This window comes from Sturnira hondurensis, unplaced genomic scaffold, assembly GCF_014824575.4.
Source record: "Sturnira hondurensis isolate 20B ecotype Veracruz unplaced genomic scaffold, ASM1482457v3 Scaffold0003213, whole genome shotgun sequence".
Taxonomy (NCBI): Eukaryota; Metazoa; Chordata; class Mammalia; order Chiroptera; family Phyllostomidae; genus Sturnira; species Sturnira hondurensis.
This window is the reverse complement of record NW_028075844.1, coordinates 1,416,990-1,441,428: the sequence shown is the minus strand read 5'-3', so window position 1 is coordinate 1,441,428 and position 24,439 is coordinate 1,416,990. Positions and strand designations below refer to the sequence as shown.

Sequence of the window (24,439 nt, the reverse complement as noted above, 5' to 3'; positions counted from 1 at the left end):
ACAGGTATTTAGTAGGGACCTGAATCAGGAGATTTATGAGAATTACATAGATAGTCTGATCTTTAGGTGTTAATGTAGCTGTGGTGTTGGGAACTGGCCAGGCTGTGTAAATCACAATTGTTGGTCAGGAAGAAGTGGTGCTCTCTGGTACTAAGGAGGTGAACAAAGGGAAGGGTATATTAGATCAGGACCCCTACCTTTTCCCCTCTTTCAAGGGTGCATGTACCAATCCACACAGAGCCTGTCTCCATGGGTCTTGACTTACATCAGGATAACAGGTCCTACAGGAAAATGAGCAGTTCCTCCCCTACTAGAGACATAAAGTACCAGAACCATCCCAGCATAACAGCCCATCACAGATTCCGGTAAATGTTCTGTGCTTCAGGGACAATAGAGCCTGGTGCTCTCAGTATCATGGTCCACTGGTCCATGGCAAGACTCAGGACTTATTCTGTCTCCTTTGTTTGTCACACTTTTACCATATTGGGTGCCTCATTTGCATTCCTAGCCTGGCATCTGGAGCAACAGACCCCACAGGTTGGTCATTTCAGTATATTAACACTTGGAAAAACACCTTTGTATACCTGGTCACAGTAGGTTTTCCAATCAGTAATTTTATCTGCTTAGGACACCATTTTTCCATTCCACCAACCCAGCTGCCTATGGGTTACAGGGGAGACAGAACCTGCATTCAGTAACTAATTGTATTTAAAAGGCAGCCCAGCCCTGCCTCCTTAGCTATGTGCTATCCTATTAGGGCACTATCATCTTTTCACATCTTTCAGTGCACTATCTGCAGTGTCTACTGGTGGTTCAGTTGCTAAAGTGTATTCTTAAAATATTCTATTTATTTATTTTTAGACAGAAGGGAAAGGTAGGTGAGAGGGAGAGAAACATAAGTGTGTGGTTGCCTCTCATGTGCCCCCTACCAGGGACCTGGCCCACAACCCAGGCATGTGCCCTGACTGGGAATTGAACCAGCAACCCTTTGGTTCAGCAACCCTTTGCTGAACCAGCAGCCTTTGAATGAGGCTGGCACTCAATCCACTGAGCCACACCAGCCAGGTCTAAAGTGTGTATTTTTACCAAGGCATTTGATGCCTCCCATGCATCAAACCCACAACTCAGGCATGTGCCCTGACCTAGAATCAAATTGGCAACGCNAGTGTGTGGTTGCCTCTCATGTGCCCCCTACCAGGAACCTGGCCCACAACCCAGGCATGTGTGCTGACTGGGAATTGAACCAGCAATCCTTTGGTTCAGCAACCCTTTGCTGAACCAGCAGCCTTTGAATGAGGCTGGCACTCAATCCACTGAGCCACACCAGCCAGGTCTAAAGTGTGTATTTTTACCAAGGCATTTGATGCCTCCCATGCATCAAACCCACAACTCAGGCATGTGCCCTGACCTAGAATCAAATTGGCAACGCTTTGTTTTGCAGAACAACACCCAACCGAGTCACACCAGCAAGGGCTGAGTTATTAGTTCTTAACAATTACATTTAGGTTTGCCCACAAAAACTTCATGAGATTTTAGACAAAATCAGCCCATATTCTTTTTTTAATGCAGCCCATATTGTTATTAGTTTTGCGGACAAATTTATAAGCCTAGATAAAATGAGGGCATCAAATTTAACTATGATAACTCTAAAGAGATGTCTGTTTTAATTAAACCAATATACTTAAACTAGCTTTAATATCAAATATTTCCCCAGATCATGTGATTCTGAAAAGCATTCAGGTTTCTGAATCTCTGAGAACTTTAGAATACCCAATCCTTAATTTATATAAGCATTTAATTTCTTTAAACCAATTAAACATAGCTCTTTTATAAGTCAACAATACCATTTGGAACTAGAAAATAACACCCAAACATAACACAAACATAGACACACACGAACATACAGGTGCAGAGACCTCATGGCTTCCAAAAAAGGGTGGGATCCGTTCAAAGGACCTTCCTCCCTGCTCCGTCCCCCACCTTTATCACCCAGTCCTGATGTGAACAGAATTCTGGACATTCTACTATTTTTCCAGTTTCAGTTCTTCCTCTAATGTTCTAAGCCCTTTTGTCTCCAGGTGGGCATCTATGACCAGCCTATAGTTGCTGCTGTAACTTTTCCTGCCTCGCTGCAGTGCAGTTCCTTAAAGACGTACATAAAAACAGCCAGCATTTTTAGAGCATCCCTGTATTATTATTTCAGCCCACATGTATCTAACATACAAGCCACCCCTCCACATAGAGGTCGACAAGCCAGATTGATCCCCTTTCCCAAAGGCCATTTCTTTGTTCTCCTGGCTGGCTGGCCAATTTTTAGTACATGCAAACTCAAGGGAAAGCCCCAAGATTGAGAATCTACCTCCATAAGCAGCACAAGGTGGAGAAAGACCAATGAAAGAAGCTGCCACTGCACTCTGGTAATTAATAGTTTAAGGGAAACTGACATAGAGGTGTGTCTTAAGTGGCTGCAAGTTGAAATCAATTCCCATGACGTTTGGCAGGTGCCAATGAATTGTATAGACAAAAGAGAGGAACAGTCATATGTACTGGTACATGAATGCTACCAGGTATGAGAATTTACTTCACATGCTTGACCAGGTCAGGACAACCTTTTCAAAGAACCAGCATATAGCAGGAGGCAAGAGAGGGGTGTTGACTTGTGTCAGAATAAACATCAAATACAATCACACAGCCCTGGCTCAGTAAGTTTGAGCCCGGGCCTGCGAACCAGACGATCGCGGTTCGATTCCCAGTCAGGGCACATGCCTGGGTTGCAGGCCAGTTCCCGGCAGGGACCAGTTCCCAGCAGGGGATGCACAAAAAGCAACCATACATTAATGTTTCTCTTCCTCTCTCCTTCCCTCCCCCTCTAAAGATAAATAAATAAAATATTAAAAAAATACAATCACACAGTTTAAGGGGGTTTTACAGTAGTAATCTCCTCCTTCTAGCCCAGGTCCTGTTCTCCGTCTGGCAGCAATCCAGTCTCTCCTCCACAGCAGGGGAGGACTCAATCTTTCATGCCTTTCTGATTCCCTACCAGTCCATCTAGCTCACTAACATTATCTCATTTCTCTAATAAAAAGTCAAAGCCCAGATTCCTAAGGTCAGCAGGCCATCTGCTCAGTTGTCAGAAGAGGGTTGACTGTATTATCTCCAACAGCTGACTTAAGGCAGGAAGCCTGTAAGTAAGCAAGTGAAACACCAGAAGGCTCCAGCCTGGGACCTCACTACAGGCCTAAGTAAAGGAACTGAAGACCTTCTAGGACAGCACCCACAATGCACAGGAGAAGTCTCAGAGAACACCCAGAATGCAAAACTTTATTATTAACTGGTTTCAACAAGAAAAGGAGTGGATACATCTAGAAACATGGACAGGTTCTCCCCCAGCAGCAGGCGGAGTGGGAAAGGAAGGTAGGAGCAGTAGGCCCAGGGTATTCCCCTCTCTGCCCCAGCAGAAGTGGGACTGGCAGGAAAAGTCCAGGTTTCTTCCATCCAGCTGTGGGCCCTGCGACTATCTCACCCAGGGGAGCCCAGGACAGCCAGCAGCTGAGGATAGGAGCAGCCAAGGATCAACCCTGGAAAGAGGTGTACAGAGGGGTCCAGGATGTGACCCCTCTAGGCTGACATCACCAAGGAGGTGTCATGGGCTGAGGGTTCTGCAGGTACGACATCACCACGGCAGAAATGGACAGCCTGGGACCGGAGAGAGGTGTCAGTCAGGATGAGAAAGCTTGGGTCCTCCCTCCCCTTATCAGGAGTCCCTCCTTCTCCAGGCCCAGCCTCACATGAAGCTACTCATCATTTGCTTAGTGTCCTCAGAGCTCCGGGAGTTGGCGAAGCTGATGAAGGAGCAGTAGACAGCAACCCAAGCACACCACTTCAGCTGGGGAAAGGCGGGTGGATGGCCTGGTTAGGTCGGTGGAAGAAAAGGGGCATTCCCACGCACGGATTTCCAACACACTGACTCCAACTGGTGCAGCTTGAACCTTGTCCCCCACGCCCCAGGAGATCCTCAGTCCCATCTACCCAGAGCCTACTCGAGGTACAGATTTCCCTCAGACCTAAAAAGACTGCTAGCCTTTTACATACCCCATCATGCTAAGCACCCCACCTTTTCTCCACTATCCCTTCCAAGTTACTTTAGAGTCTGGTCGCACCCTTACATCAACTTCCCACACACCCACTCTAACCTGGATCCCTGGTTTTCCCCAAGGCTCTGGCTTTCTCCACCCAACCTCACGCCAGCCTCGCCCCCTCAGCGCCCGCCCCACCTCATTACGAATCCGCCCCCGGCCTCGCAGCCGGGCGGAGATACGCAGCCCTGCCCACCTTGAGCATGAGACCGCACATGCTGAAGATCATGCCGAGCAGGTTCATGTAGTCCGGCGTCGGGTCGTCCAAAGCCGGGTTACATTCGCTCGGCGGAGGCTTGTACCTGCGGCACGATCGCACGACCCAGGTCAAAGGCACTCGTGTCCTGCCCCCAGGATGAACAAGCGCTTCTCTAGGTCCCGACCCACAACCCGAACCACTTTCCCATGATGCTAGGGTCCTCACCTCAGCACTTTATTTGGCCTCCGTGGGTCAGACATATTGTTTGTAGACATAGCCAGGCGAAGATCACGCCTCTTCCGCTGCGGGAGTTGCCCCTTCCGGTGCGGAAATAGAGGGTGATTTTTTACAGTAACACCCGCAGCCCTCGCGCTTCTGTTCCTAGCGGCGGGAGGCCAGGACTCCTCCAGTCAGAAGATGGAGAATTAGAAGAAGGCAACAACGTTTAATGGAAGCAGGAGGTAGGGGAAGAAACCTTTAGCCTAGTATCAGCGTTCCATATTCCTCACATTATCTCCAAAAAGCCAAAGTGGGAAACAGGAAGTAGTCCACGAAGGACAATAATAAAGTTACAGCCAATAAGGTTCGGAAACCTTAGTACAGACCGATACAAGGCAGCGAGGAAGGGATCCCAGAGCTATGTCTTTCCCGGAGCCAAAGCCGCGGGGCCCGGAGCTGCCGCAGAAACGGTTGAAGACGCTGGACTGCGGGCAGGGAGCAGTGCGAGCCGTGCGCTTTAATGGTGAGCAACGTCATCTTAATTCTGACTTTGCCTCCCGCTTCCTGAGGTTGGCTGCCCGGTAACCCTCGCGTGCTATTCCCTAGTGGATGGCAATTACTGCCTGACTTGCGGCAGCGACAAGACCCTGAAGCTGTGGAACCCGCTACGGGGGACACTGCTGCGGACGTACAGTGGCCACGGCTACGAGGTGCTGGACGCGGCCGGGTGAGCCGGGGCCAGGCCGGAATGGGGACGTTGAGGCGGGGATCGGAGTTCGACGCTGACCTCCCCTCCTCTCCCCTCTAGCTCCTTTGACAATAGCAGTCTCTGCTCTGGCGGCGGGGACAAGGCGGTGGTGCTGTGGGATGTGGCATCAGGGCAGGTCGTGCGTAAATTCCGGGGTCACGCAGGGGTGAGTACAAGCAAAACGAGGCCTCACTAGAGCATGGATGGTGATGCTTATGCCACCCCAATTACAGGGCATTCATTCACCTAACCTCGTAGCGGTGAAATCTTTCACGTCTTTTACTTCTAGCGTTTGTCCTCACTTTAATCTGCACTGGGAACCCTGCCTTTATCTCAATCCTCCAAAATCCAGCTTCCAGTATTCCCACCATTATCTACAAAAACTGAAACATTGAGCCCGGAAGTGGGAAACAGGAAGTAGTCCACGGAGGACAATGATAAGGTTACACCCAAGCGAGTACTGTTCCGAAACCTTAGTTTCCGATATGAGACCTGTATAAGGCAGAGAGGGGATCCCGGAGCAATGTCTTTCTCTGAGGGCGTTTCCTGTTTTTCAGAAGGTAAACACGGTGCAGTTTAATGAAGAAGCCACGGTCATCCTGTCCGGTAAGTGTAGTTAGTGCCTACGGCAGGGGAGCCTAGGGTGCTCCCCCTTGACTCCCCAGATCTGACCTCACCTTCACACTGGCCTCACAGGCTCTATCGATTCCACTATCCGCTGCTGGGACTGCCGTTCTCGGAGGCCTGACCCAGTGCAGAAGCTGGACGAAGCCAAGGATGGTGTATCCAGTGTGAAGGTGTCAGACCATGAGGTTCTGGCAGGGTGAGTGGAACCAGGGCATTGCTTTTCCTCAGGTGCCACTGGGGATCATAGCTGCCTCTGTGCCTAGATTAATGTCTACTCTCCTCACTGAGGTCCCCAAGGCCCTGTGCAGTCTGATCCCAACTGCCCTCTCAGCTTTTATTCCCAGCCTCCTTTCAAGTAAATATGACAAACATGCTCCCACCCCAGGAGTGTTGCAATTGCTCTTTCTCTACCTAGACTGACCTGCTACTACTTTTTTGAAGTCTGTTTAGGTACTTCCTGCGGGCCACTCTTTTTTGTCAAAGAGCAGTATAGCAGGGAATAAGACAGGGAAATGAGGAAAAATCCCTGACCTTATAGGATTGATATTCTAGCTGCAGAAGACAGTTAAAAAAAAAAAAAAAAAACAGTTCCCATGCATCACTGCTCAAGTGTTGCCACACCCGAGGGAATGCCATTCCCAACGTGGGGGGAGATCGGGCTGCCCAGCCTGTTGACTTGCCTTGTTCTCACACATCTCCGCTTCAACCCCAAGAGGTTGGCTTCTGCTTGTCCTTCAAGTCCAAGTTCAGATATCACCCTCCTTGGGGAGGCCTTCATAGGTTACCCTCAGTCATTGAGGCTCCAGAAATTTCTCCTGACTTCACTGAATCTGTGTCCCAAGCCCACCCTTCCCACTACAGCATCTGGCCCAGAGAGGATGCTTGGTACCTATCAGAAACAGATAAAGTAATTCCTGATTGGCCCCTGGGTCTGAATCTGAAAGCCAGTGCCTCAGAAGTCCACTCATGCGTTCACTTGAATGCATGTTTTCCATGGCCAGCCCTGAGAGGGAGTATGACAGTGAGGGGGTATGGGAGAGACAGGCTTAGCCATGTCTTTAGGGCCCTGACCAGGTAGAAGGGTATGGTAACACTGAGTTTCCAGAGCCATGAACCACTGGTCCCAGTTGAGGCTTCAGCTGGATCCACCCTGTCTTACAGCTCTGTGGATGGTCGGCTGAGGCGCTATGACCTAAGGATGGGTCAGCTCTTCTCAGACTACGTGGGCAGTGAGTATGGCCAGGCTATGGGAGGTCGGGGGGAGGTAGGGGCAGCAAAGGGGGCCCCAGACTCATCTGCCTACCCACCCCTCCCCCCAGGCCCCATCACTTGCACCTGCTTCAGCCGGGACGGGCAGTGCACCCTGGTGTCCACCCTGGACTCCACATTGAGACTTCTAGACAAGGACACAGGGGAGCTGCTAGGGCAGTGAGTGCTTGGGGTATGGGGCCCCTCCCCCCACCTCTGCCCTTGGTAAGTCCCAAGCCCACTGATCCCACCCACCCCCAGGTACACAGGCCATAAGAACCAGGAGTACAAGCTGGACTGCTGCCTGAGCGAGCGTGACACACATGTGGTCAGCTGCTCCGAGGATGGAAAGGTGTTCTTTTGGGATCTAGTAGAGGTGAGCCTCCCCACCTCCACACTACACCAGAGCACCTGCCCTGTCCCCCTTTGTCCTTACCTCAGTCACTCCCAGACCTGAAAAAGAGAGTGCTATTAGAACTAGGGGCTGGAAGGAGTGAATGAGAAGATAAGAAGGGCTTTCCTGGCAAAGGGAACAGTATATGCTAAGGCTTGGAGGTATGGCACACATTGGTCAGGAAATAGCACTTTAGGATGGCTGTGGCAGCCGTGCGATCCAGGTCAGGCAGGGACCACCAGTGCCAGACTGACCTACTGGGACTGGCCCTGAGGGGGAGCCAATGGTGGTGACTGACCCTAGGGGAGATGAGCCCCATCCTGATGCATCCCAGCCTGGTGGTGGCAGGGGGCTGAGAACACACTGGCTAGACTTAATGGAACCAGAGCTGGAGAGCCTCATGGAAGGAGATACGGGTGCTGGGGCTTGTTGGCCAGGGAATGTAAGTTCCCTAAGAGGATGGAAGGAACTGGGGGACCCTGGGGACTCAATGGGTTAGCTCTCAGGAAACTAAGAAAGTGCCAGCATTCTGCCTGCTTCTTGAGAGTTCCGTACACCAGAGGTCACAACAAAGGAAGGGTACATGAGGGGACATTTCAAGGTAAAAACTGGAACCGTGGCCTGCTTAAGAGACTGTATGTGGAAGTGTGTCTGCAAGTTGATGAAGGACGTACAGGCACTGATGTTGCCAACTGGACGGGCAGATCCCCCATGGGAGGGATGGAAGGAAGCTGAAAGCCAGAAACAACTGGCTCACGGCACGGTCATGGCTGTGGAAAGAATGGGTGGCCTCTGGACACAGTCTACAGGCAGAACCAAGATTCACTGATAAAAGGATGTGAGGTGTGGAAAAGACTCAAGGGTTTGGCCTGAGCACCTGGGAGTATAGAGCCACTAAGGGGCTTGTTTTGGGGCAGACTAGGTTTACAGTGACTAGAAAGCCACTAGAACAGGGGTGTCAAACTCATTTTTACTGGGGGCCATATCAGCCTCGTGATTGCCTTTAAAGGGCCGAATGTAATTTTAGGACTGTGTTAATGTAACTACTTTTTAACTAGGGGCAAGGAGCTCTGTGCTGCTGCCTAGAAACAAGATGCCAGGCAAGATTGAGCCCAAGGACCTTGTGTTTGACACCTGTGCACTAGAAACAGGTGGCTGGATATTGGGGTAGGCAGGGCTCACTAATAACTGCTCCCCTCCCTCTTGTTCTACAGGGTGTCCTGGCACTGGCCTTGCAAGTGGGTCCTGGTGTGGTGCAGTCACTGACCTACCACCCAACAGAGCCCTGCCTTCTGACTGCTATGGGGGGCAACATCCATTACTGGCGGGAAGAGACCTATGAAGCTGAGGGTGGTACTGGCTGAAGCCAGGGAACCCACTACCACCAAGGACACACTCAGATGCAGACTCTGGACCACTGGGACCATTTATTCTGGACATGCCATAAACCAAGGAATGGAGAAGAAGCTGGGTCTGCAAACTAATAAATGTCAGGGGCCCTCCACGGGGTCACAGCTCAGTCCTTGTTCTTCTCATGCATGAAGGCATCTGCCTTCTGAGCAAAGGTTTCAGCCACAAGCAGGGGGAAGACCAGGGAGGCATCAGCACAGACCTGCAGAGGGGACTCAGTTAATGGGGCCCAAAGCAGCAATTTGGGGACTACACCCCAGCCAGCTGGCTGGCCCTCACCTTGACAGGCTGTGCATCCACCCGGATCTTGCCCCAAGAGACAGCTTCATCCGGCTGGGCACCAGAGTCAGAGCCATCAAATTCCTGGGCCGTGTTGATGTAGACAGCATAGTCAGCCCCATTCCGCTGTGGGAAGGAACAGGGTAGGCAGTCAGCCAGTCACAGGAAACATGGCACTGCAGCTAGGGAGGCTGAGCCACGTGTCCTAAATGAAGGAGGCCCCTCCCTTGCAAGTAGGGGCCCTAAGTCAACACCTGGGCAGTGAGGGGTTAGAGGGTTACTGGGAAAATGATGAACAGTGTTTCCCCAGACCTACCTCCTAGGTAGCAACAGCGCTCCTACATCTGCTCACCAACTCTTACCTTCAGAAGATCCTGGAACCCAACCACCTCCTCCACCTTGGTCCCCATCCTGGTCCTGGCCTCATTTGTTCCCCCTACAGCAGCTTGAAGGCCCTGAGCCCTCAAGGCCCTGCAAGACTTGCCTGCCACCTCCTCATCTTACCCCCCACTCTCCCTTGCATAGGCATTTTAGCTGTTCCTTGACTTATTTTAAGTACCTCTGAGCCTTCACACTGGCTGTTCCCTCTGCCAGGAACCCTTCCTCCAGGCAACCACATGGCTCAAGGGAAGCATCTACTCACAGGTCACGTTCCCCAGAAAGGGGAATATGAAGTGCCCCTTCTTATTAACATCACTCATTTTTCTCCAAGGCAGTAATTGCCACCTACTTGCTGTCTCACACAACTTAAACATCAGTCCCAGGAAAGCAGGAATCATGGCCTGTTTAGAACATGGCAGTGTCTCCAGGATGTGGCACAGACCAAGCATACAGACCATCTCTGCGTAGCAGGCCTAAGTGCCATCCCCACACTAGGTACCAGTTGCTCTGTCCCCACTCACCATGAGGTTGGCATTTGCAATGTGGTGCTTGATCACGCCCCCACCTAGGATGATCATGCCAGAGCGCTTTGCAAAGATGGCCTGGGTGTTGATGAGTCTCAGGTCTGGGGAAGAGCACTATGGTCAGGTCCCGGACCCAGCCAGCCATCCTCCCCCACTCCTCTGGCCCCAGCACCTCACCCTCCACGATGTCCAGGACCAGGCCCGGATTCTTGTAAGAATGGAAAAAGATCATGTCACCCAGCGAACCATCTGTGAGCGCTGGGCTCAATACAGGGATGTGGTTCTGAGGGAGAACAGGACAAGACAGTAGCAGGAGTCAGAACCTGGTGAGGGTAGCCTGGTCCCCATTCCGGCAGCATTCCCTCTCCACCTGACTCTAGGCAGGGTGTTTAACTTTGGGCTTCAGTTCCTTTCACTGTAAAATGACACTACCAACAGTACCTCCCTCATAGATGTGGAAGCATGCGTAGGAAAATCCACACAAAACACTTAGGGCCATGCCTGGCATATAAAGAATGGCAGCTCCTACTATTTTTCCAATTGCTGGATCTCATTGCCTCTGAGAAGCAGGAGACCCTACAACAGGCCCCGGAGTGGGGGCGGGGGGGTTGCTAAGCACTGCCCTAACTGTTCCTAGATGGTCCTGGAGTAAAGCCAGGATATGACGGGCACACTCAATAGCTGTGTGACCTCAGACAAACTGCCTAACCTCTCTGAAATTCCTCATTTAAGAGTGCAGTTGATGAGAACAGTAGAGATTCCCCAGGTGACCATGAAGATGGGACAAGTTAACATGGGCATCTTTGCCCCCACCCAACCCCTCACCTTCTGGGCCCAGTAATACACTGACTCTGGGTTGTTGATCTCCTTTCCAAGCCGGGCAATCATTTTGGAAGGCGTCCACTTCACATCCTAGGAGGGGATATCAGCTTCAGCCAGCAGTGCCCTGCCTGACTGCCACCATGCTGGCCCCCCAAGAATATTTCAGCCCCACCTCTGTGTTCTGCTCCAGCACCATCTGGTCCAGAATGGGCATCAGCCAGTCCTCAAACTTGCAGTAATTGTCATTGGGCACCAGGAGGTTCCCGATCCTGGGGACAGGCGGCAGATAGGCATCAGGCCTCAGGACCCTTGGCCCAGCTCCCCTACCCCAACACCACTCCACACCCCCCCCCACCTGTTAATCCCGTTCTCACGTAGCTCCTTCCCCCTGAGGCTGAACTCGCCCAGGTATGTGGGTGCCAGGCACTTGATGAGATCCTCCTCCACGCCCCCTGCCGTAGTCACCAAGACATCCACCTGCAGCCACAGGCAGTGCGGTTGGCCCAGAAAGGAGGGCCTTGCCCTCATTCTGGGCAGGACTTCTAACTCCCAGCTCTCATCTAGTAACCTTGCAGGAAGCTCTGCTGCTAAACAAAATTCAACCCTGTCCCTCTTCTTAAAACTGACCTATCTCTCTCTCTTTCTCTCTCTTACTAAAATGACCAATAATGTTATTGCACTTGATATGCAAAGAGGCCAAGGCCACAGCTCCTTCTGCTCCCCACCATGTTGTGCTGCACGAGATAACGGATGGTCTCACGAATGCCTGAACTGATGAGGTTGGATGTGTAGCCCAGGAAAATGGTGCAGCCAGTGAGTGGGCGACGGCTCTGGGTCAGATCTGTGTGCTGGTCTTCATCCTCTGGCAGAGGCTCCAGCTTCTTCTCTATCTATGTGTAAGAACGGGGTCAAATTAACCTCTGGACCCAAACTCCAGCCCAAGTACCCCACCGGTTTTCAGAATCAGATTCTGCCTGAGGCCCTGCCCATTCGGAGAAAGGGGGCCACTTCTACCTGGAACCAAGGAAGGGAGCCCCATGAGCAGCCTCTGTCCCTTTCACAGCTCTCAGGACACACGCTCATGCTTTGCCCCCTTGGGAACCAGAGAGCATCTCCTTTGCAGGATCCAGTCCCCTTCCCCCTAGGAAGAGCAAATTCAAGGCCGGGCCCTAACTTAGCTCTTCTTACAATTCCTCTCACAGCCGCACGGTCTAGCCCCAGGCCTCTCCGATTCTACCATACAAACACAACCTATAACCTGCCCCGTATCTAAAGTCAGTCCCCACCCCTTCTTGATATCAGATTGCCGTTGCTGGAGGGGCAACTTCCCCTCCCCAACACAGAAACCCCCGCCGCACGTAAGACCCACCTCCCTCCGACTATTGGATCGACCCAGCAAAGGACACGCCTCTTCTCCCAGGGAAGCCCAGCCCTTCCAAGTAGGGCACCGCGTTGGTGCTACTAGAGGTCACGCCCCCTGCACCCAGGAAGTCCCGCCCCGGCCTCACCATGGCGTTGATTTGATGTACCGCGCGCCCGAAGTTGGTAGCCTGGAAACCAGTGGTGCCGAAGGCTCCCAGCAGCGCGTGGTAGTCCACGCCACGGTTGAAGTCGTAGCCCTGAACCTGAACGCTTTCCGACGGCAGCGCGGAGCTGTGCTTTAGCACAGCGGCCAGGGCCGCCGCGGGCGCCTTCCCCTCGGAAGGACCCTCCATGCTTCTGCGGCCGCGCCTTCAGATTAGAGCAACTCCAAGCCAGACCCGCTGTGGCCTCGAAACCCTGTAAGCCCTGGCACGCGCTTCTCTGTGAGAGTGCTGCAAATAGGGCTTGGAAAAAAAATTAGAGCAGACCGGAAGCCGCTTTAGTCACGTGACTCGTTCGATACCCCGTGGTTCGGGGCGTGGCTAGTTCCGAAATAGGGACACTGCGGAGGCATTCCTTTTCGTGCGCTCTCTCCTTACACGAAGAAAGAGCACTACTTTTATTGCCGCCTACTGGAGACCCGCCGCGCTGCAGGGCGCTTGTCTACTGGTTTCTGTCCCGTGGGGAGAATGGCTTCTTAGACGTCGCCTTTGGATAGAATCCATCAGAAACTGTCAGTTTCCGTCACTGAGCATCTCTCATCAAATAGAATATTGATCCTTTTCTGTGCCTAGAAAGTCTCCAGAGCCTCCACATGCTGCATAACACGCTGGTCTTCCCGGGGACAGCCTTCCCTGACCTTCCTCTGGGTAAGGCATCTCCCCTGGGATCTAGGGCTGGCATCTCCTTCCTTCCGGCATGACTGTGAGACCCTCAAGGGTGAAGACTGTATCTCATGGGTCCTCCTATGTACAGGGTCTGGTCCAGAGAGGACCTCATTGATCATTCACTCTACATTTACGGAGTCCATCTTGTACCATACATTGGGCTCTGTCCTAGGTACAGACTTAGCAGTGAACAAGATGCCGACCCTGCCCTCCAGGAGCCCACAGTTTGATTGGGAAGACAGAAAGTTAACAACAGTGGCATTAGTTGGAGGGACAGGGGATTGAGGAAGGACACCAAGGAGGTGACATTTCAACCAAAGCCAGAAGGCTAAGAAAGGGCCCATATGTGAACTTGGGGGGCCTTTATGGGGGGAGGCAGAAGCACTGAGGGTCCTTCCGAGGGGAAGGACTGAGAGTGAGAGTGCTTCAGCACTGAGAGTGCTGAGAGTTGGCCATTTCCCCACTGCCCACCATTGAGAGGGAGAACAGTGTAAAGGCCCTGAGGCTGGAAATGAGCCAACTTAATTGAAGAAACAAAACATCCTTCTTGAAATCCTTGAAATTCCAACTTGGATCTCAAATTCACCACTTCAGCCTTCTCTCCACCTAACCCAGGTCCTGCTGCAGCCTTCCACATCTCAGCAACAGCCTCACCAACCAGGCTGAAAACTGGGGAGTTGAGTTTGATGGCTGCCCCGGTCTCACAACCTACTCCTACTCCCCAGCACATCTGCCAAATTCTCCCTACAAAATAGGTCCGAAATCCAAGTGCTCTTCTGTCAGTTTTTTCAAACAGAGGAATAATTTCTGGGCCTCCGTTCAAAATGTCACTTCCTCCAGGAGGCCTGCCCGTATCACTCACTCTTGCCCTTACCTTGCTTGTGTTCTTTCATAGCACTTAATACATTGTGTTTGCTCTTGTTTGTCTGACTAGAAGGGAAACTCTGTGAGGACAGGATTTTGTCTGGTTTCACTGCCGATCCCCTTACACTGAGCAGTGCTGGACACATATTGGGATCTCAGCAAAGACAATGAATGAATGAAGTGAAACACATACAAGGGCACCAGCATAATCCATGAGGAATAAAGCTAGAAGTTGATCAATGAATTCAGAGCCAGCAGAAGGTAGCAGACCAGGCAGAACCCTATGGGCTGTAGTAAGGAGGGTGGGTTTTATCCTAAGAGGCTGAGAAAACTCTGGAGAATTTTAAAAAGTGAGAGGCTCCACATAAGATTCACTCTCTTAACCTTTTTTAGTGGACAGGTCAGTGGCATTAAGCACATTCAGTGGTGTGCAACCATCACCGCCATTCACCTCCAGAATATGTGCATCATCCCAAACTCTGTCCCTATGGAACACCAGCTCCTCAGCCCCCTGCCCCAGCGGAAAAGGTACCCACCACTTTACTTTTTGTCTCTACTAATTTGGCTCCTCTAGGGACTTCATATGTAATGGAATCATAAATGTGTCCTTTTGTGACTGCCTTACTTCACTCAGCATAATGCCCTCAAGGTTCATCCATGTTATATTCTGATTTATTTTTCAACAGTTCCCACCACCTGCCTTGAAAGTAGGGGCAGTGGCTGCGGGAGGGCAGGACAGACCAGGGTGAGGATGACTGCACTGGTCCAAGTGAGCAAAGATGGAGTGGGACCTGTGTGGGGTGGAGAGAAGTGACCAGACTGGGAACCTAATTTGAAAGTTGATCGGCTGGCTCTTAAGAAAGGATTAGATGTGGGGATACTGAAAAGAGAGGAGGAGTAAAGGAGCTTGAGATTTGAGCCAGGGCAGTTGGGTGGATGGTGGTGAAAGACGCAGAAGGCCAGAGGGAAAGGCAATCCAGAGCCCAGCTCTGGCCATGTTAGGTGAGAGACACTAGAGAAATGGGTGTGGTGGATGAAGGAGGCCAGAGGGTCTTCAGGTAGATCTGAGGTCAGGGACGGGGTTGGGATGGGGCAAAGGAAGCCATCAGCATAAGCGAGTGGACTGAGTCACCCGTGTTGTGGATCCCAGGCAGTGAATGTAGACGGAGAAGAGAGGCAGAGCTGCACCCAAATCCAAGGACACTCTGCACATTGGGGGACACGGGCTGGCAAAGGAGGGTGTTGGGGCTGCCTAGCAGGGGAGCAAGCAGGTCAGTGAGAGGCCAGGGCCCCACACTCCTACCAATGTAACTGGGCCTCCTGGGGCAGGGAACCCCTTGGCTAAAGCAGCTGCTGCTGCTGTCACTGGTGACATTTCACTCCATAAGAGTCCTGCCTTCAGAGTCTCTGCAGGGGTTGGGGAGGAGGAGGCTGGGGAGGCCAGGCAGGTGGGGGAGGGAGGCAAAGCAAGGCTGCAGGAGACGAGCAGCCAGGAGTCTGCCAGAGTCCTCATCTGAGGTACGTGGTTCTAACAAAGGGGGAGCATCCACCCCTATGCCACAGTCCCCAGGGCCCTGGGAGGAGGTGTGGGGGCCTTCAGGTGGCCCTCAGACCCCAGGTCTGGCGTTCAGCCTGCTGCCTATGGTTCTGCTCACCCTCCCCCAGATGTCCAGCAAGGCAGCCATCAGCAGTGACATCGGGCAGGCCCGCCGGGCCGTGGAGCAGCTGAGGATGGAGGCCGGCATTAACCGAATGAAGGTGAGGCTGGGGGCAGGTGGACACGTCTGGGGGAGGGGCAGAGGGACAGGACAAGGTTGGTCTAACTGGGCTGGTCTACAGGTGTCCAAGGCAGCCTCTGACCTGCTGCAGTTCTGCATGGAGCAGGCCAAGAGTGACCCGTTCCTGGTGGGCATCCCAGCTGCCACCAACCCCTTCAAGGACAAGAAGCCTTGTGCCATCCTATGATACTGGCCCCGAGGACCACTCAATAAACATGAAGTAAATGCTCCTCAGGGCTTGGTGGGCTGCAGTAGGGAGCAGAGGGGAGCTGCGGGCTGGCAGGGACACCTGGCCCACTCCAGGGTCACTGCCACAGAAACACACATGCCTTGTACTCGACGGAAGAGCACACACCTCTCATACCCCTCCCTGCCTGGAATCTGTGGGTGCCGTAGCAGATCCCCTCTCCTTCTACACAGACACATCCAGGGATAGTCCCTATCCACATGCCAGTGCACACTACACATACACATCACGCCTGTCCGCACATCACACGCAGAGGTGTCGTCATAGATAGGTAGGTGCCCACATCCTCCAGAATCTTCCTCTTCCTCACACACACTCATAGGTATGCAGTCGGCCACAGATGGGGTTACAATAATGACACACATAGCCAGCCAGCCCACCTCCCCAGGGACACAGACATGTGATCCCAGGAATGCACTCAGGTGGGCACAGGCACACCCAGACAGACACAGCAGAGGCTGCCATGCACCAGCTCCCAGTCCCAGGCAGGAACCACTCCAGGTCATAGCACCAGTATGCCAGGTTTATTTCCCCCTCGTCCTCAAGGGAGAGCAGATGTCCAAATCTTAAACAGGATCTGTGGATGGGCATCAGCTCCCTGGATGGGCTGGAACACCAACCTCACCTGGCTTGGGGCCCAGACCAGGGACCTGGACTGGCAGTGGCCTAGGCTCCTTGTGCCCCAGGCCTGTGGGACACAGCAGGAGCAGCACCAGCAAAGGGGAGGGCTCCCCACCTCCGAAGAACAGAGGCCTTTCCTTTCTGCTGGCTGGCAAATCTACATCCACACGCACGTCTGCCTTCTCAGGCCTGCAGCCTCCAGACTTCCAATGACAGGCCCCCAGAGGCAGCCACCACCAGGTTGCCCTCAGCACAGATCTGGACAGGGACATAAAGACTCAGGGGCGCTCTGGGCAGCCAGCAGGGCATGTGGGGCAGAACATGTGGGGTAGGGCCTTACCCCATTCAGCACATTGTGGTGGCTCCGGGTGCAGATGGTCCTTGGTGGATCTGTAGGCACTTGCACCTGGTGAGGGGTAACAGGCAAAGGTCAAGAGGTATGCTCCCAGCCAGTGGGGGTGGCATGGGAAGGGGCCTGTTCTGGAGCCTCACCCGGATGGTCTTATCAGTGGATGTGGTGTACAAGGTCCCCAGCGAGTGTTTGATCCCTGTGATCTGAGACCTGTGGCCCACATCAAAGGACTGCAAGAAGGAGGGACAGGTGAAACTCAGGCAAGGCTCTCCTAAGGCCAGGCCCCCACCACCACTGAAGTCTAAAGATAGGGAGGAGGCCAGGAAGGATGGGACAGGGCCAAGGGCCCTGACAGACCCGGACAAGCTGGAAGCAGCCCTCCCGGTTGGCGAAGACGTGCAGCAGACCCTGGTTGTCACCGGCCCAGAGCTGGGGCTCTTTGTAGGACATGCAGAGCAGGTAGGAGTCCAGCTGTGGGAGGGGCATGGGGTGGAGCAGCTCAGGCTGGGCCATGCCACAGCCCTGGTCCCTCGGGACCCTGGGGAGGGCTCACCTGCAGCCGCTGCAAGACACTGTTGGCCCGGCGGTCGAACACCACGAGCGTGTGGTCTTCACTGCCCGAGATGATGTGCCGGTCATCTGCCAGCAACGCCAGCACCGCACTCGAGTGCAGCCGCCGGCTCTTCAGCAGGGCTGGGCCGACTTTGTGGGTGATGAGCCAGGGAGAAGGGGGACATCAGCACCCCTCAAAGGGCCCCCCCAGCCTACTAGAGGATACAGGGCCCCTATCCTCTGTGGCAAAAGCCTTGGTTGGCTTCCCTCCCCACCCCACAACTCACGAATGACCTCTCTCTCTTCTCCTGCTCCCCCGAATCTGGGCCTCCCAGGACCCCAGGCCTCTACCCCACCCTGCCCCCACCTCCTGTCTCATCTCCTCTCAGTACAGAGTAGACAAGATAGTCCCAACATAAAATGCCGGCCAGTGCCAGAAGAGTTGCCTCCACTCCTACCACCACTCTGCTCTGCCTGGATAAGGCACCCTGGCCCTTCAATGACACAAAATAAGAAAAAAAAAGTAACAAAAAGCTTATGTGCTGGGCAATGTTTGTTCTAGGCATTTCATATAAACTAACATTTAATCCACCAATGCTCTTACTATCATCTCCTCCCATTAACCCTATGGGGCTAGAGTTGTCATTATCTGGATTTTACAGACAGGAAAACTGAACTTCAAGCTTGACTGGCGACATACAGCTAGGGAGTGGGCGAGCCAGGATTCTCAGGGCCTGTCTCTGAGATTCTGGCTCTGAGGCCCCTCCTCTGGGTGCCCTCTATGTCCCTCACCCCACCCAGATGGAGGTACAGCGCCCCCCCACAGCGCCCCCCCCCCCAACCACAGGAACTCTGAGTGGTTAGCATCTGCCTATGTCACTGTCACCCCAGCCATGCTGTGAAGCCCAAGTGCCTCCTTCCCCAGCATGATTCTGGGGTCCCTCCCAGGCAGCCCTGCTCTCCCCAATTCAGGCCCCTGGCCCACCTCTGGGGTCGTAGACTGTCACCTTCTTGTCATAGGTGCCAGTTACCAGGATGTCAGGCTGGTAGGAAAGGCACAGTACAGCTGCCTTGCCCCTGGGGACACAAGGAGCATGAGGTTGGGCTGTGGCCAGACAGTGTCCTGTTCCGCCCCTCCCCGACCCCCCTCCCCAGGACCCCTCACACTTTATCTCGCCAAACTGCTGCCCGTCAGCTGCTATGTCCCAGAGCTTCACCGTGCTGTCCCAGGAACCAGAGCACACTCGGTGGTCCAACGCTGCCAGTGACCACACCCAGCCCTGTAGGATCAGACCCATGTGACAGTCCTCATTTCACAGATAACTAAATTGAGGGTCAGAGGAGGGAGCTAACCAACCCAAGAACACAGAGCAAGTCAGCACCATGTAGAGATTAGAGCTCAAGTCTGTATGTCTGTCTGACTGTGGACACCAGGACATGCCTACCCCACACCTAATAATATTCCTAAATCATTCCTCAAACCAGCAATGGTTTGAGGCCACATGAAAACATGATTAAGAATGCGTTAAGTGCCAGCCTGCAAACCAAAGGGTCACTCGTTCAATTCCCAGTCTAGAGCACACACCTGGGTTGCGGGCCAGGTCCCCAGTGTAGGTGTGTGAGAGGCAACTACACATCAATGTTTCTTTCCCTTTCTTTCTCCCTCCCTTCCCCTCTCTCTAAAAATAAATAAAATCTTTTTTTTTAAATGACGCCTCCAGCCCTGGCCGGGTAGCTCAGCTAGTTAGAGTGTTGTCCTGATACACCAAGGTTGCAGGTTTGATCCCTGTTCAGGACACATACGAGAATCAATTAATGAATGCATCAATAAGTGGAACAACAAATTGATGTTTGTTTCTCTTTCTCTCTCTCTAAAAATCAACTTTTTAAGAAAGTCCCTGTCTTAGGAAATAATATACACAGGCTGACATTCCTCACCAAACCCACTGAGGAGGATATGGTACGGTGTCCTCAAAATGAGGGCACAAATACGGTTCCACAAATGAGGGCACAGACAGGTTGCATTTCTCACCCAAGGTCACCCAGCCAGGAAGCACCACAGCCTGGCTCCAAGGCCTAGACCACTTCACTGACTGGTGGAGGTGCTGCTCCACTGCTGCCTCCCATGAGATGACAGTCATTCTCAGAGCTGGCTGACCCCCAAGGGCAGCCTCCTCACACCCTGCCCGGGGACTCTCGGGGCATCCTGACATCTCTCAAGCACCTACTGTGCATCCGAGTCTGAGTGAAGCTCTTTTTTTTTTTAAAGATTTTATTTTTTATTTATTTTTAGAGGGGAAAGGAAGGAGAGAGAGAAATATCAATGTATGGTTGCCTCTGGTGTGTCCCCCGCCGGGAACTGGCCTGCAACCCAGGCATGTGCCCTGACTGAGAATCAACCCGCGATCATGTGGTTTGCAGGCCCGTGCTCAATTCACTGAGCTACACCAGCCAGGGGTGAGTGAAGCTCTTAATGCCTGTTCATCTCATTCATCCTCATCCTTTCTGACCACTAGACAGAAGTAGAAACTTAGGTCCAGAGAAGTCATCCATCTCACCCCAAAATCACACACTAACAATAGCAGAGTAAGGTTTTAATCCATGAGGTCTGGTGCTAACACCTGCACCCTTAGTCATGGCAACATGACCGCATGCTTTCTACATCCTCACCTTGTGAGTGCTGTTCGTCTGGGTGCCCAGGGCCTTGACCAGAACCCGGCTGGGTTCCACCCCGAGCTGCCTCAGGTCCCACAGGTTGACATTTCGATCTCGGGAGCCTGACAGACACAGCGTCCCACCCTGGGAGGGGAGTGAGGTGATACACTCAGGGTCACCCTGACCCACCCCTGCCTGGCCCCTCACCAAACCCATCTCACCTGGAGCAGCAGCACTGAGTCAATGGATGCAAAGTGCCCATCAGCCAGGCAGAAATACTCAGCCCAACGCCCATCCTCCGCCCAGCGTGACAAGTGCTGCTCCAGCTCAATGCAGGCAGCCGGCCAGTCAAAGTCCTCCTCTGTGGGAACCATGAGCAGGGTTTTAGGTGGGTGGGAATCCTGCTACGTACGCCAGCTCTCCAAGCTCACCTCTGGTTCCCAGGGAGCCCAACCAGCCCTGGACTTGGAGAAACGCTCCCATCTGGATCCCTCACCCCACCCCAAGAAGGCCCAGGCTCTGGCTTTGGGACCACTGCCCCATCTACCTTCGAAGCAGGTCTAGGACTCCTCCTTCGAAGCAGTGTAGGACTGGAAGCAGGTCCAGTTTCCCAGTTTCTGGAAACTGGAGCCTCAAGATCACCTTCCCAGGCCTCATCCCCATCCCAACTCTAGGGGATTGCAGCCTCAGAATGTTCAAGTTTTTCCTTACCCCTGGCTAATCCCCCAGGCTGGGTACAGGAGCTAAGACTTTCTGCCTCAGCCATCTGAACCAGACCCAGGAGAGTGTTTCTCAAACTACTATCTATAAACCTGGGAGACTTGTCAAGATGCAGAATCTAAGCCCCAGGTGTAGAGACTGTGACATGGATGGGGCCCAAGCATTTATGTTTATCAAGTTATTCAGTAGAGTCCCATCACTTCAAGGTCACCAAGCTGTCTTATCCCCCAGAGACCAATCACCTAGAGAACAGGAGGAAGGACCGCAAGCCCCTGCTTAAGATCCCAGGACCCTGGGCTTGAGGATCTGTGATTGCTGGCATCAGGGATCTCAACCTCTAAACCTTACCTTTGGCTCAAACCTTACCTACAGGCTCTAGACCAAAGCCACCACCTCACCCCCACCTAGGTCAGGGCTCTAGAGGTGAGGGGCTTTGGCATCACCAGTTGCTGCTTCCGCATTTAGACCCAGAACCTAAGGATTCTTCGGTTTACTTTGAGCCCCAAGCAATTCCAACAGCCTGAGACTTTTAAGTCCCCGCGGCAACCCCCAGGCAGGGTTCAGGGCCTTTGTATCACCACCAGAACCCAAGCCGGAGGCTCACTGGATCCTCAGTTCAAGGGACCCCAGGCCCCGGGTAGGATTTCAAAGCTTCAGGACCCCCCTCGTGTCCACCTCATGATCCACTCACAATTCAGGGACTTTGGCACCACCTCAGGCCCCTGGACAGCCAGGAAGTCTGCCCTAGGGGCTGTGCTCACAGCACATCAGATACCCCCTCCCCCCCCGCCCCAAGCCTGACCTCGGACTGGCCCAGGGGGTGCGCACCTTCCACCACTGGATAAGGTGCGCGAAGGCGGCGCTGCGCGCGTAGTCTCCAGGTGACACGGTCACGCACAAGGTCGCGCAGCGCGTGGCACACGCGTGGCAGAACGTGGAGCACGAGGCGAGCGTCCAGGTAGGCGCAGATCTGGAGCAGCAGCTCTGGGGGAAGATTCAGGAGGCCCGGGACCCCCACTGCCGGGCCCTTGGACTCCGCCCGCGGCTCCAGGGTGCCGGGGGACGCGGCGGGTGCGGAGAGCAGAGGGGTGCGCAGGGGGGCCAGTCCGAGTTTCGGCGGACTGAGCACGCGGGCCACGTAAGCCTCAGCCTGCACGTCCGGGTCGGACTCTGGCTCCGGGTCCGAGTCTTCATCCCAAGAACTGGGATCCTCGCGGAGCTCTGGGGGCAGCTCCATGGCGACCAAGTGGGCGCGGCCCGCCGCCTCTTGGGCTGCGGGCCCCGCGTCCTGTCTCCTAGGCAGCGCGAGGGCAGGTTCGGCTCTGCCTGATGACGTTACAGTGCCGGCGGAAGTAAGGGGCTGAGCGGAAACTTGCCGGGTACTAACTGCTGCTCCCTGCAAGGGTCTCCGTTCTTCAGCAGTATGGGCCTAGGGCTAGAAAATGCAGATTCCTGGTTCTGCATTTTTTTAAAAATTTATTTAGTTTTTATTCAGCACCCAAGGATATGCTTACTGATTTTAGAGAGAGGGGAAGGGAGAGAAAATCACTGATATGAGAAATATCCACGTTTCCTCCCCCGTGCACCCTGAAGGGGGATGGAACCCGCAACCTAGGTATATGCGCTGACCAGGAACGGAACCCACAACCTTCCCATGTAAGGGACCACTTTCCAAGTCAAGACAGGGTTCCTGCATGTTTAAGGGTCGCTGGTGGAGTGCTGTTCTACTGGTTTGAAAAATGGACCCCTTGCTTTCTTCTTTTGCCTGTGTAACTTGTTTTCGGGGCCCATTTTTCCTACAGCTGACTTCTACCTCAGTGACCTTCTAAATAAACTTTCTCTTATAGTTTGGAAGAAGAAAAAAGAAAAACGGCTCTCCGAAAGTCAACTTTCACCACTGACACTGAGCTCAGAAATGCAAACCCTTTCCAGGGTTTGCAGCCTGGGAAATATGATTCAAACTCGTCTTGCCTTCTGGAGCCAGAAACATGCACCCTTATCCTGCAGAGGCTTTAGTGGAACCATATTCTGAACCATACTGATAAAACCAGGATCTCTTACTGAAAGTCACTTGAGCCAGGCAGTTAACACATAAGCAATCTCTACAGATTGCTTGTACCCTCCGCCTGACTCTTATACCCACAGGGCTTTGTTCAAACATCTTTCCACAGTACCTCCCATCTTCCCCAATGTTCTCTCCCCACTGTCCACTGTATCTTTTCTCTATGGGACATGTCATTGTTTATATTGTTCCCTCTCACCAAAATGTACACATTTGAACAAACTTGGGACATGTCATTTGTTTTTCCAGGTTGATGTAGGTGATCCCCAGGCCATACTAAGGCTGCCACATTTTATCCTGAGGAGTTTCTCATTTGTTCTAGTAATTGTTGCTAATATCTTACATATTTCCCACAGGCCTGGTGCTAGGGGCTGAGCTTTCTATAAAAATGTCAGATGCCCAGTGATCCAGTTGTGGAAGTCAGCTAAAGATGAAGGTGCCGCAAGGCCTTGCCCCTTATCACTCAGTTTAGTCTAAGGCAGGTGGGGATCTTGAACCTAGCCTCTAACACTAATGGTTCTTCTTTAGTGAGCTCAGGACATTTAGTGAGTTGTAATAATGCACTCCACATGTATTTGACATTTAATCTTCTTTCACATTAACCTTAACCATTTTACAGGAAAGAAAATTGATGCTTAGGGTCCCAAGAAATGTCCCTGGTTACTGCTTATTTCCTTCCCCACTCCCCCAATTACTTACTGAGTCCTGTGCACCCCCATTTTTACAGCCTCCCTCAATATCTCTACTGCCAAAGCCAAGGACACAGGAGGCCAATTGGAGACCAAGGTTCACAAGAAACTGATCTTTACTCAACAAAGTTCTACACAAGTGGAATCTCACACCACCTCGGCGCCAACCCCCAGCACAGCGCGGTAACAAATGAACAGACCCTGGAGCCCACAGGAGGAAGAAAATGAAGGGAGAGGAGGGACATGGGCAGATCTGCGGATCGAAGCCGGTCAGGGTCCGCAGCCCTGGGCAGGAGAGAAGGTTGAGAAGCTACAACTTCGTTGTGCAAAAATCAACCAAAAATAAATTAAAAAATTAAATAGTTTTCTTTGTTAAAAAAGAAAGAGAAGACGACGAACAAGGCTCCCACTTCCCTGGAGGTGTTTGGAGCCCCACCCCCAAAGTGGGTGGAGGCGTTTCCAAACCCCTCAGACAGCCAATCCATCCATACTCCTTAAGGCCCTGCAGAGGATGCTCCAAAGAACTGGAATTATCAGAAAATTAAATGGTATTTAAATTTTTTTTTTTTTTTTACAAATGGCTTCCAGAGACCTGCTGGAGTTTCCAAGGTGGGGAGGGGGAATTAGCTGAATTTATGGAATGTGCACCAAGTGCCCCTTGGA

The 24,439-nt window shown here is 52.8% G+C and overlaps 5 protein-coding genes across 12 annotated transcripts; 2 read left to right on the top strand and 3 right to left on the bottom strand.

Moving 5' to 3' along the window:
• Positions 1-3,295: 3,295 nt before the first annotated feature.
• On the bottom strand, positions 3,296-4,706 carry WDR83OS (WD repeat domain 83 opposite strand). Its single transcript, XM_037041920.1, has 4 exons — positions 4,561-4,706; positions 4,333-4,438; positions 3,789-3,886; positions 3,296-3,696 (listed from the first exon to the last, which is right to left on the bottom strand). Exons 1-4 carry the CDS (start codon positions 4,608-4,610, stop codon positions 3,630-3,632), a joined length of 321 nt encoding a protein of 106 aa, XP_036897815.1. The 5' UTR covers positions 4,611-4,706; the 3' UTR covers positions 3,296-3,629.
• A 2-nt stretch (positions 4,707-4,708) lies between these two features.
• WDR83 (WD repeat domain 83) lies at positions 4,709-9,090 on the top strand. Its single transcript, XM_037041911.1, has 9 exons — positions 4,709-5,077; positions 5,161-5,281; positions 5,363-5,468; positions 5,860-5,908; positions 5,999-6,125; positions 7,091-7,158; positions 7,249-7,357; positions 7,439-7,553; positions 8,786-9,090. Exons 1-9 carry the CDS (start codon positions 4,975-4,977, stop codon positions 8,933-8,935), a joined length of 948 nt encoding a protein of 315 aa, XP_036897806.1. The 5' UTR covers positions 4,709-4,974; the 3' UTR covers positions 8,936-9,090.
• DHPS (deoxyhypusine synthase) lies at positions 8,980-12,907 on the bottom strand. 3 transcript variants are annotated; one of them, XM_037041906.1, is made up of 9 exons: positions 12,496-12,907; positions 11,713-11,877; positions 11,343-11,464; positions 11,160-11,256; positions 10,991-11,077; positions 10,343-10,448; positions 10,163-10,266; positions 9,261-9,386; positions 8,980-9,183 (listed from the first exon to the last, which is right to left on the bottom strand). In XM_037041906.1, exons 1-9 carry the CDS (start codon positions 12,700-12,702, stop codon positions 9,088-9,090), a joined length of 1,110 nt encoding a protein of 369 aa, XP_036897801.1. In that variant the 5' UTR covers positions 12,703-12,907; the 3' UTR covers positions 8,980-9,087. The 3 variants fall into 3 exon arrangements, with proteins under 3 accessions (XP_036897801.1, XP_036897802.1, XP_036897803.1); XM_037041907.1 differs by lacking the exon at positions 12,496-12,907 and adding an exon at positions 12,002-12,085; XM_037041908.1 differs by lacking the exons at positions 11,343-11,464; positions 12,496-12,907 and having other exon boundaries at positions 11,713-11,788.
• GNG14 (G protein subunit gamma 14) lies at positions 12,676-16,108 on the top strand. Of its 6 annotated transcripts, none has more exons than XM_037041916.1 (4): positions 12,676-12,768; positions 13,144-13,218; positions 15,251-15,371; positions 15,766-16,108. In XM_037041916.1, exon 4 carries the CDS (start codon positions 15,766-15,768, stop codon positions 16,063-16,065), a length of 300 nt encoding a protein of 99 aa, XP_036897811.1. In that variant the 5' UTR covers positions 12,676-12,768; positions 13,144-13,218; positions 15,251-15,371; the 3' UTR covers positions 16,066-16,108. The 6 variants fall into 6 exon arrangements, with proteins under 6 accessions (XP_036897811.1, XP_036897813.1, XP_036897814.1 ...); XM_037041919.1 differs by lacking the exon at positions 15,251-15,371 and having other exon boundaries at positions 12,750-12,768; positions 15,766-15,858; positions 15,940-16,108; XM_037041918.1 differs by lacking the exon at positions 15,251-15,371 and having other exon boundaries at positions 12,749-12,768.
• Positions 16,109-16,627: 519 nt separating this feature from the next.
• FBXW9 (F-box and WD repeat domain containing 9) lies at positions 16,628-22,466 on the bottom strand. The gene is made up of 10 exons (XM_037041905.1): positions 21,854-22,466; positions 20,527-20,666; positions 20,321-20,449; positions 18,818-18,930; positions 18,636-18,727; positions 17,652-17,800; positions 17,456-17,569; positions 17,239-17,328; positions 17,087-17,152; positions 16,628-17,004 (listed from the first exon to the last, which is right to left on the bottom strand). The coding sequence occupies exons 1-10, from the start codon at positions 22,260-22,262 to the stop codon at positions 16,930-16,932; spliced, it is 1,377 nt and encodes a 458-aa protein (XP_036897800.1). The 5' UTR covers positions 22,263-22,466; the 3' UTR covers positions 16,628-16,929.
• Positions 22,467-24,439: the final 1,973 nt, after the last annotated feature.

Coding starts and splice junctions, on each gene's coding strand:
- WDR83OS (XM_037041920.1), bottom strand. CDS start 4,610: ATGTCTACAAACAATATGTCTGACCCACGGAGGCCAAATAAAGTGCTG. Junction 3,887..4,332: donor TGTGCGGTCTCATGCTCAAG/GTGGGCAGGGCT, acceptor GCCTTTCCCCAG/CTGAAGTGGTGTGCTTGGGT. Junction 3,697..3,788: donor CAAATGATGAGTAGCTTCAT/GTGAGGCTGGGC, acceptor CTCCGGTCCCAG/GCTGTCCATTTCTGCCGTGG.
- WDR83 (XM_037041911.1), top strand. CDS start 4,975: ATGTCTTTCCCGGAGCCAAAGCCGCGGGGCCCGGAGCTGCCGCAGAAA. Junction 5,909..5,998: donor AGCCACGGTCATCCTGTCCG/GTAAGTGTAGTT, acceptor CTGGCCTCACAG/GCTCTATCGATTCCACTATC. Junction 7,358..7,438: donor ACAGGGGAGCTGCTAGGGCA/GTGAGTGCTTGG, acceptor ACCCACCCCCAG/GTACACAGGCCATAAGAACC.
- DHPS (XM_037041906.1), bottom strand. CDS start 12,702: ATGGAGGGTCCTTCCGAGGGGAAGGCGCCCGCGGCGGCCCTGGCCGCT. Junction 11,465..11,712: donor ATCTCGTGCAGCACAACATG/GTGGGGAGCAGA, acceptor CTGTGGCTGCAG/GTGGATGTCTTGGTGACTAC. Junction 10,267..10,342: donor GGTCCTGGACATCGTGGAGG/GTGAGGTGCTGG, acceptor GCTCTTCCCCAG/ACCTGAGACTCATCAACACC.
- GNG14 (XM_037041914.1), top strand. CDS start 15,655: ATGCCACAGTCCCCAGGGCCCTGGGAGGAGGTGTGGGGGCCTTCAGGT. Junction 15,859..15,939: donor CCGGCATTAACCGAATGAAG/GTGAGGCTGGGG, acceptor GCTGGTCTACAG/GTGTCCAAGGCAGCCTCTGA.
- FBXW9 (XM_037041905.1), bottom strand. CDS start 22,262: ATGGAGCTGCCCCCAGAGCTCCGCGAGGATCCCAGTTCTTGGGATGAA. Junction 18,931..20,320: donor AGACGAACAGCACTCACAAG/GTGAGGATGTAG, acceptor CTGATCCTACAG/GGCTGGGTGTGGTCACTGGC. Junction 17,801..18,635: donor GACAGTCTACGACCCCAGAG/GTGGGCCAGGGG, acceptor TCACCCACAAAG/TCGGCCCAGCCCTGCTGAAG.